At 37.6% G+C, this 11,214-nt stretch overlaps 1 protein-coding gene across 2 annotated transcripts in view; it reads right to left on the bottom strand.

Annotated features, from left to right (window-relative positions):
- Positions 1 to 3,183: 3,183 nt before the first annotated feature.
- EIPR1 (EARP complex and GARP complex interacting protein 1) overlaps positions 3,184 to 11,214 on the bottom strand; it is an 89,162-nt gene continuing 81,131 nt past the window's right edge. For both annotated transcript variants that reach the window (XM_055810252.1, XM_005238200.4), the window contains one exon: positions 3,184 to 5,492. In XM_055810252.1, the coding sequence (XP_055666227.1) occupies positions 5,318 to 5,492 (175 nt within the window). In that variant the 3' untranslated portion in view covers positions 3,184 to 5,317. The remainder of the gene's footprint in view (positions 5,493 to 11,214) is intronic.

Here is an 11,214-nt window from a genome sequence, read left to right as displayed (position 1 = left end):
CTAAAAACTGATTTGCACTTTTCTCTCAGTCATTTCACTTGCTATTCCAGAAATCACAGGCTTTCTGCAGCCTGAGAATCAGGTTACCACAACAGAGTGTTAAGCACTTCCCCCATATCCCCTAGAAAAAAGCAAAAAAACCCTCAACATCCTCTGTGAATCCAAATGACAGTTCTATAGCACTATCAACTTGTATCCAAACACTGAACTTAACAATTATCGTTACCTAGTTCTCACTGCTTCATTTATGTCAAAGGCGTATCTACCTCATGGTGTTTTACCATGTCAGACTATAGTGAGATGATACTATTAAAGGCCATCTTTAAGCTGCAGAATTTCAGCCTCCAATACTGCAAGAGGTAGCAGGTTGTAAGATTTGTGAATTCCAAATGATGAGGCAAATATAGAACTAATGCTTTCTGTTGTCAGTTGGGAAGTACAATGGTCAAGCAGCTTAATTCTTTACAAAGCATTGTTTTCAACTAATTTTAGTGTTGAGCATAATCCAGATCATACGGCTTCTTATTTCCACCAATTTATCATCATCTTTCCACTCATATTGCTTCTTATTTCCACTCACCTTTATGAAACGAAAAGGTACGATGTAAAGAGAATTGGTCTAGAGCAAGCTTCAAGTCTACTCATGCCATCTAATACATGTTCTTCATTAATTCTAACGTTGACAAGCAGCTCATTAACTGCACGGGCCTCAGTACAGGTCAGGCTAATTTTAGCACTAACACCACAGGCAAAGTCCAGATCAGTACTGAGAGGTTTTGCTTTTTGGTGTTCAGTGGTGGGGGTTTTTTGTTGTTTGGGTGGTGGTGTTTTGTTTTGTTTTGGCTGGTTTTTGCTTTGGTTTCTTTTTTAATTTGATGTTAGCACTATTTCTGGTTCAACTGAAACAGATTGTTACTTCAAGCTTCACATTAAATGGCCAGGACTTCTATGAACTTCGGTCAGTTTCATCTAGATCGTGCTCAAAATCTTTTTAAAAATATTATAAATCCCTTTCTCCTTCAATAACTCACTTTCTGTGAAATCAAAATACCACATCTCAAGCATTTTTGTAATTCCATACCAGACACACATATTACATTGTGATAAAGAAAAGATTTGCAGCACCAAATATGGAATAAGACAAATTTTTAAATTGCAACATTGACAATCTGACATTTTCAAGGAATACCATAACTCAACTCTTTCAAATCCAAAACCTATTAAAGCTTCTTACCTGAACACAGTCTGCAAAGAAAAAAAAAAATCCCAACATTTATGAGGTATTTGTTTGAAAATACAACAATTACTTGCTTACCAATGCTGACAAGCGTCTCCATAAACAGCATTCTCTATGAGACAGTGAAACAACCCAAGTGCTGTGAGAAGTTAGACCATGATTTGAATTTCCACAGCAGTGATGGACTCGTTGCTGTACTGCTTGCCTCCACAGTCTTCCTTCCTGCCAAGGAGTGTTTTACAAGAAGAGTTTCCAGAAATAATACTGGGATCCTGTAAGAAATTTGTCTGAGACATGAGCGTTTTCTGAAATCTCCTAAAACACAACTTACAACCAAAGTAATCAGTTGGGAGAGAGAAACACGCAGGAGCAACCTGCTGTCTCAGCACTAGAGACAAAGCTTTAGAGAATAAATTATTTTTAGCTTCTATTTTCTACCTTTACTGGCAAATAGCACATGTCCAGGGAGGTAAAGTAAAGATTGGACCAACACACAGGGATTTTTTGCCAGTATTCTTTGCAGTGTTCAGCAATTCATGATTCAAGAGGATTTTCTAAGCCGAAGATGCTGCCTTTACATTTAGCAACCTTTAATGGATCCAGCTTTCAACTCCTGGTTCAGTTAGTTCCAAGCCATATAAACTTTAACATTAATGAGATTATTTTTTTGGTTCTTTGTTTGTTGTTTTTTTTTTTTTTTTATTGTGGGAAGGGATCGTTAAAGAGGAGTGCCATAGCTCACCTTCACACCTGTGGATACCACCTCACTTTGAGCCACCACATGCAGATTCCATTTAATAACATCTAGTTCTTGTATCAGGAAAAACAGTGAACAGTCAGTCCCTATTCCTTCTCTCCCTCCACCTCTTGTGATTTTACAGACTTTTATCATTCCGTCTCAACCATCTGCCTTTCAGCCTATTTATCCTCATACAGGTGTTGCATGCTACTCATCATTCCTGTCATCCTGCTCTAAAATCTTTCCCTGTTTTACTACACTAGGTTTGAGATGGAAGAAACCAGAACTACACACAGTATTCAAGATACACATACACCACAGACTTATGAATATGTATTATTTAATGGATTAACATTGCTTTATTTTCTTCTCTATTTGCTTTCTAGTAATTCCCATTATTTTAATTAAAAACTTAACCTCTGTTAAGCTGCCTCTTTTAAAGACCTATGAAAATCCTAAGATCTTACTTCCAAGTAGTAAGACATACACCGGAGGTCCCCAGTAGTTAAATAAAATGACTGTTTTCTCCCATATCCATTACTTCACAGTTCCTGCACTGAATTTCATCTACCATGTTATAATCCAGCTACAGCATGTGACAAGGCCCTTCCATAATTCTTCAGTCAGCTTACTACTCTTAACAGTGTCTGCAAACTTTGCCGTATTTCTATGCAGCCCTTTTTCCAAAAAGGTCATGAGTATACTGTGAAGCACAGGCCTAGGCACAGATCCTTGCAGACCTCATTGGTAATTTCTTTTTGCCATGAAATGTGATGATTTATTCCTGCTTCCTATTTCCTATCTTTTAATCAGTTATTTAGCCATCTTCGAACCCTTCCTCTTATCCTACAGCAGCCTGCTTTCTCTAACAGCCTGGGATGAAACCTTGTTAAAAGCCTTCCCTTTCTGAAGGTCATTTCCATATCGCTGCCAGTGCTGTACATATAGCGCAGATCCTGCTTTACAGACAGCTGAAAATGATTAAAACTTGGCCCTTCCTGCTCTCTGGATTCTGCTGTAATGCGTTTCATTCAGATTTGACCTGCTATTGCCTTCCTTCCCAGTGTTCATCCTCTCTGTTCTTCCCTATTGAGTGATACAGAGATTTAACAGAACTAAAACAAAATGGTTTTTGATATTATTTGCTTATAGACCCTTCCAGCTTCTACAAGCTTACAATATTAAAGGACATACAGCCACATAAAAATTAGTCTGAAATCTGTCCTGCATTTATTACACATTAAAAACCAAATCAAATCCCACACAGTTGCATAATTTCCCATCACCTTCACACTGCAAGCCATATACATTAACAGACAATAACATTTCATTAGACCTTTATTGCTAATATGAATAAAGTTTTTTAAAGTGCTCTTCTGCATACTAAAGATATACTGCAGGGTTGTCTGGGGTTTTTTGTTTGTTTGTTTGTTTTGCTTTTGCTTTTGTTTGGGAGTGGGGTAGGAACCCAACAACGTTTTGTGTCTGAAGACTGAAAGCTCCACATATAAGCTGTAGCCCAACCAAGGATTTTGATATTCAGACAACTGAAGCACTACTGATTTGGAAATATAATTTTTCTTACACTATACAGGTGAATAACTTGCGCCTAATTACAGATTGAGACAATTTGAAATAGCACAACTTCAAAATCTTAACGCAAAATATCAGATGATCAGAATTTCCAATGAAGCATTTATTCTGGAGCAGACAGGCAGCATCGCAAAACAAACAATAGTACAGATGATTTAATTGTATTACTTCACTCCTATGAATTCTTCCAAACATGCTCGTTAAGAAAGCCAGAAATAGAATTCAAATTTCATCTTTTCTGGATGTTTTGGCCTATAGCAGTCAGTCACGCTCTCAAAGCCTGATCTCACAGAAGCAGCTGTGTATACACAACAAATCACATTTGGACATGTTTCGATCCAAGAGTGGGTAAGGACAAACAGAGGTGAGCAGCAGGCTGTCCCTCAACACTAACAGCAACAGTTGCCATAGCAACGGGAGGAATCGCGGGAAGAGGCTGGTATTGATCTTTCCATCCGTTTGTTGCCATTTCTTCAGAGCGGTCTCACACAATTCTACCACAACCAACACTGTTGCACATACCCAGCTTCTGAAGTTTAAGGGAAATCTAATAGTGATGAAAAGGCAACAGGGAATAATTATGGCTGCAGTTACTCTGAGTACACAAAGAACAAGCAGCAGAATTTTCATCTTAATGCAAAAGGAAGGGGAGTGTCAGTATACACAGGCACGTTTCACCATGCCTTCCATCTACATCGCAAGTTTTCTGTGCATTCTCCTGCAGGGCAGCATCTGCCTCTTCTCAGCATTTGTAACAAGACAGTCACCAATACCTAGGTCAGATATTGGAAGGAATAGGATACAGCAAAGGATATTTTGTGCTTAGTTGAAAGCCTGCTGCATCATGTCAGCGTACTGCAGAATGGCACAGAGCCAAAAGGATAAGAAAGAGACTACTTACAAATATTGAAGAGATTTTGCAGATTAACAATGGCATAGCTCCAGAGTCCCTCAAAATATATTACAGCACAACTACGTTCTAGAAACATGTGATATTACATGAGTATATAAGAGATTTCAGTAAAGACTAATACTGTTTCTAATAACAACACATACCTCAAAATTGCATTTAGTTTGCAAATTACAGGATGGTACTTGGTTGATACTACCATAAGGCTTAAATGAAAAATGTATTTTGAAGGCTTCACCTTCACAATTAACATTTCTTCTTAGGATATGCAAAATGGGAGAAAAAGTATTTAAAATATTAGACTTAATTAAGAAAGCCTTTTAAGACCATTCCCAGCTATATTTATAAACATTGAAAAATGACCAGAACAGCAGAAAGTGGCCCTATCTAAGAGCAGGCAGCTGCTTATATCTGATAGATAAAATATTCTTGTAAATGAATACATCACTTCTGCTACATGCACCTTACTTTGTCCAAGTTTTATATCAGCACAATAACACCCCTGTAATTCACTGTATTAGCATAAAACTGAAGTAATAAAGCAATAGTATGGGAAGTACCCAATATTTCCAAAACTTTATAGTTCAGTGATTAGCCCCTCAAAAAAAAAAAAAAAAAAAGGAAATCATCTGACTAGCACAGCCTTCAGAAAATGCATCACACGTTTCCAAGGCAAATACAAAAGACAAATCTAAATTGTCTATATTACTACAGATGTTCTCAACAAAATTTTAACATTTATACTTAATAAAAATAGATCCTGAAAAAAATCAAACCCCTAAACAATACCTACCAGCTGCATACATCAAGATAACAACTCCACCATAATCCAAACAAATTATAAGAGTATGTGATATTTAAGAGCTCTGGGAACCCTGTTAATAACAAGTCTCCCATCATAACTTAAAGAGGCAAATAGCCATGGGTCTGCTGAGGACCATTCAACTGCATATACGCTATCTTCATGTTCTTCATAGGTAGCTATTACACTGTCCTGAAGGGGCTCTTTAATCCTAAAGTTGAAAAAAGAGAAAAAAAAAGAAAATTGTAAGGATCTGTGAACACGGTTGATTTTAAAAGGCAATATTAAGTGTCACTAACGTCTACATACGCAGCCTCCCATTTAAAGTTTTAGAATGCAGTAGTAGGCTCTAAGGAAATATTTTATACCAGATGTCTGCATGTACCTATGGTTTAGATAACACAGCAGAGTCAAGTCAATGTTAAAGACCCCATTTGCAGGGACAAAGTACCTCTTATTCTCAACTCCAGCGCATTTCCAAGTCTCTCGGAGCCTACGCTAAGTACCTTTCTCTCTCTGTTTAAAGCAAGTTAAACTAAAGCGTATGATCTAAATGCACTTAAACACATATGTTTATCAACATATTTTCTCTCACCATGCTCTATCCCTTCCTTTCCCCCTTTGTTTTGAACTGAATTCTTAAAATTTATATATAATCTTATTAAAGAGTTAAGAAGTTGCAGTCCTTCACATCAGAGCCTCTCCTGTGCTGCCATCCTGGACTTGTTCCCTCCAGGGTAATGGAGGGGAGATGGAGGCACCAGTCTGAATCCTTTTTATCTCCCATTGCTAGAGATATAGCAACATTGGATTCTCATCTATTATTGTGTACCTCACCTCCCACTGCAGCACCCAAGCTCCTGGTTACCTAGATCATGAGAGACAGGCAGATTCTTTTTTGCATTGCAAATATGTAAGAACGGATACAGGCAATTCTCTGAAGTCCAAACCATCCAAGACTCATTCATTGATTGCGTTCTGCTAGCTAAGAACAGCCCTTCTTCCCTCCACTTACGGAGCCAGTCACTCCTCTCAGAGCAACAGCACAGCACATTATTCTGTAGCTACAGGGTAGGTGAGTTTTCAGAGGATGACCTTAGAGCTCCTTTACCCACAGAGGATCACCTCTGTCTGACAGGAATCAGTCAGCCTTTCAGAAGCATCCCCCTGCCTCCCAGAAACAGCCTTGTATCACCGCTGCAACCCTCCTAACAGAAAGCAAAGCCGAAGAGGGTTGTGATTGCCTCTCAATCATTTAAATGGATGCTGCTACTACAGAAATGAAGTGTTGTTACTGGCCATTTTTGCCCTTTACCACTGGTTCTCTGAAAGCACACATCTCTACAGTTGCAAGGCGTACATGGTATCGTACTTGAATCACAGGCTATCTCCGCTCCACCTAGCCAGCCTAACCAGCTGTAAATCTAGCATCGCAATTAAATTCCAACTGAATTTAATTAATAAACCAAAAGCAGTCTGAGAGTGCAGAATAGCTTCAAGGATTTTTATCATTTACTTATACTACATTTAAGGTCAACTAACAAAAAAAGGTCACAGCACAAACAATGAGCATCCCCTGGTTAATTGCAAAGAGTAGGCTTGTTTTGCAGTTCTCCTGAATATGTACTTTGATATAAACCATCTAACAGCAGAGAGCTAATAAACACACACATACATAGACACTTCATCTCCTGCAATGTGTTTTTCTAACTTCCTGTTAACTGACGTGCCTGGTTAAGTGAAAGTTGGTCATGTCCCCAGACAGCAATGTGCTTCACGCAGTGCTCACCCACTTACCCACAACTCCATTATTCTGAAGGTTTCAGATGTCTCTCCGGGTAAGCAGGGGAGTAATGCACGGTTCACATGGCTGTCAGGGGACACGACCGACTTTTCAGTTAACCAGGAATCTCAGTTAACCAAAGGTTGGATAAACAAGGACAAACAAGCTTCTGGATTATACTATTTTCTGTATGCTCAGGGTGGTTTCAGTGTCGCATTTAAATAACAGAGATCATCTCATTTTATTTACAGAAGTCATAGGGGAATGACTTTTCAGTAAAGAAGCCTGTAGATGAACTTCTGTTTGACATTTCCATTTATAACTACAATTTTAACTGTTATTTATTATTGTCCTTACACTGAATTTCTGCGTGGGTATGAAAGTAATTCTGTGCCTTCCCAGAAAAAGAAAGCATGTTATTCCATGTGGTTCTTCAGGCTACATGAGTTCAATTTTCAGTGTTTTTAAGATAATATTATGTATAAGACTACTTGTATATAAGAATTGCATAGACAGTTACTGAGAACCTGAGCAAATCCTTATGGAAGTGATCACTTAGTTCTTTTCCATCCTGATTATCTTGTATAGTATCTAGCTCTTTATACTATCTCAGAATGACCTGTGTCTCAGGAACAATACAGAAGACCCAAAATAACCTGTCTGTGAGCATCTTTTGCAAACACTATGAATGAAAACAGATTAGCCTTTAAATTATGTAATAGTTAATGAGCCCAGAAGGATTCAGCTAGTGGAACAGAAAGAAGAATTTATTTCATGTATAGGAAAGACTGTTCAAAATACTTAAAATATTTAAAGAAACAGAAAGAGGAAGACTGTTTGTGGTGGGGTTTTCCCCTCATAACAGGAATCTTTTGGAGACCGACCACCTTACCCCATGCGAAGAGATTTCCAAGAAAACATCTCAGATTTGCCTGCATTTTTGGCTGTTGGTGTGCTTTCTTTTTGTAACCCGAGAATAGGCAAAGGATAATATTTTTGAATCTATATCAATCTAAGAAGCTGAATGATTCTAAGTATCCAAGTCACACAACAGACTATTTAATCTCAATGAGATTTTCCACAGCTTTTCCACATTATTTATTAAAGAATCAGCTCAGACTCTCCTAACTCCCAAATATTAAATAGAATTTGGTTAATGCAAGAAGTTACCAGACAACAGCTATGACAATGACATTTATTTAACCATTTTAAATATATATATATATATAAACAAAGTCTATAAAAAAATTATTTTGGTCACAATACGTACTAGTTGAACACATAAAAACTTGTATTTATCTTAAGATGGTTTTGTCTATTTTCATTATCCTTGGTTTTACCAGTTGCTACAATTTTATTTATCCTTAACATACAGTAGGCAACTTCAGAGCCTAACATGTCATAGCACTGATGAATATATTTTTTTCTAATATTTTATTCATAATGCAGCAATGATTAAAAGACTACCACTATACTTTCATGTGCTTTGTCCTTATCTCAGAAGCTTTCCATTTCATGGTTTAGCAATTCCTGGTGACAATGCCCAGGTTATTTGCCTTCTTAAGTCAGATGCATAACACCAGGCACAGAAAAGGAGAGCATTTCAAGTGGACTGGATACTGGGATAATCAGCAGATCTTTGGCAGGTTTTGAAGAGGAATGAGAGTTCAGGACCTTAAATTTCTTTCCAGTTAGAGAAGTTCAGAAACAGGAAGAGTACCTCTGCAGACTGATATGAAGTAGCTATCTTCTATGCTACTTTAATATGTATCATTCATGTTGTTGCCAAAACACAGATATTTCTGTTTTTATGTAAAATTTGCAGGTTATGAGTGTAAAAACGTAGCTGCTATGCTATAGCTAGTTTAATGCACCACATACATAGGCCCTCAGCCTATTCAGCCCTTGGCAGAGCAGTCTGACTAGACTATATTTGATAAGCATACTTGGTAATCACGTCTGGCAAGCTTAGTAAGCCATTTTCTTCCTTATCCTAAATCTCCCTATCCCTTAAGAAGTTCTTGTAGTTTCTCATTTTCCTGTACTATTTTGACAACTTTTCCTGGCCAGACTAATACCTTTTTCTCTCCATATATATATGTTCTTGCATTGCATCAACTGACAAGGCCAACGGTTACATCACCAAGAACTTACAGTAAGAAATGTGTAATCTCTACCTACATTCTGCATAAATTTAAGACCTGTGCCACAAAGAGCTGAAACTGGACTGCTTTCTCTTTGTAGTCTTATTCACATAGCACAACCCCGACCAGCCTCTCCTACAAAAGGAGAAAAGCTTTCATTTTACTAGATAACTTTGAGGTTAATTGTGTTACAGACTTGAGAGAGAAGCCTGTTAAGCCATGGATAATTGTTTTCATGTAGAGAGCTGTTATTTCCAATTACTTCTCATGCTAAGAACCACTTAAGTTTGTAGTACTTGCGATTCTGTTTTGTCATAGAATCATAGACTCATTTTGGTTGGAAAAAGACCTTTAAGATCATGGAGTCCACCCATTAACCCAACACTGCCAAGTCCAACACTATCAATAAAATACATATTTCAGAGTCACCAAAAATCATTAATTCCTTATCACTGTAAAAATTAAATCCCCTTTAATCTAAAGATTGCTATGAAATAGATGTGATTAAATAGAGCAAAAACATGTACTGAAGCATCCAAAAGCAAATCCTGAAAAGCATGCAACTGTGTCACAGCCCTCTCCAAAATACCAAGTTGCAACAAAGTCTTTTACCATCTCATACCCCCACACTCTTCATGCCAGTCCCTCTGCTGCCTTCTCCTACTCTCACCTCATCCAGGGCATGTGTTCTCTCTTCTCTTGTTTCTTCCTTGGCTGATCTCTCTTCATTGGCTCTCAACCACTTACCAGAACCAGCCACAACTGCACCTTATCTATGCCAGCCAACCCACCACCCCAGAAGCCAACCCACAGTTGTACATTATCAATGCTAATTAACCCAGCTTCATTCCAATACACAACTGGATTCCAGAATAAGCCCTGTGGATGCCCATTCCCTTTAACTGCAGGAGAAAATTTAGCAACTCTAAGGTTTTGCTTTTACTAAGCTTAGACAACACTTTTTCACTCTCTTAAGGAAAAGAGAATTCAAGGATGGTTATACTGGAACAGAATTTTTATATGTAATAATTGTCCATTTGTACTACTGTAAGCGTTTTTTTATTTAAACTCAAAACCCAGCCATCTAAACTGTTTCTACAAGAAAATGCCATCTTCAAAAACAGGAAATGCATATTTTAATATAAGAGGTTTCATTGCTGTCCTAATGTGCAAAATAAAGGAGGGTATATATGATAAGGGTTAAAGAAAGAAATGGTACAAAACCTCCGTATGTTTCTACAGCAAAACAGTCTAGGAATTTGAAAGTGCTGCTGCACCAGATTTGGTCCAGCTTCTTACTCATCCAACAAAGTCCTGAGTACCACTGTTCCCCAAAACAGAAACTATTTAAGCTGTTTAATTAACTGAGTCTCTTGGTTGATTCCATAGCATAATCATATGTTTTCTAGATTTCTCCAAGACAAATACCACAAGCAAAGTATCAAAACTAACACTACTGGCAGCTGTGTGAAAACACCCTGAAAGCCTGCTTTATCATGAATGTTTGGCAAATACTTTTTAAAATATCAATGCTGACAATTCACCCTCCTGAAGTAATGGAGATATATACAACGGTGTTACATCAGATCACACAGTTCATATGCATTATCATGAAACCATGTGATTTACTATTCAAAAGGCTCCAAACCACATTTCTATCACAAAAAGCAAAAACCACCACCTCCTTTAGATGGGATTTTGAAGGAAATCTCTTTCTACAGAGAGACCACCCACCATTTTCTTTCTGGTCCATTCCGATTCCTGATGATGTTCCTACACCTAAAATCTCACTTAAAATTTCACACAATTGAGAATGAGACACTCTGTACTGGGGAGACTAATTCTTTATATCTCAGCTTTAAATGCAAAATGGTGAGAAGTAGTTGTGTTAGATCTGTTCTGTTTGTATCAAAGGACACGTGGCTAACATCTATGGTAAAAAGATGGAAACACAAGACTTGAGGAAAAACATTAAAAAAATCTATTTCCTAATGTGAATTTCTGGT

Source organism: Falco peregrinus, chromosome 7 (assembly GCF_023634155.1).
Source record: "Falco peregrinus isolate bFalPer1 chromosome 7, bFalPer1.pri, whole genome shotgun sequence".
Lineage (NCBI taxonomy): Eukaryota > Metazoa > Chordata > Aves > Falconiformes > Falconidae > Falco > Falco peregrinus.
Note: the sequence above shows the minus strand (reverse complement) of the source record. Positions and strands in the feature narration are given on the sequence as shown.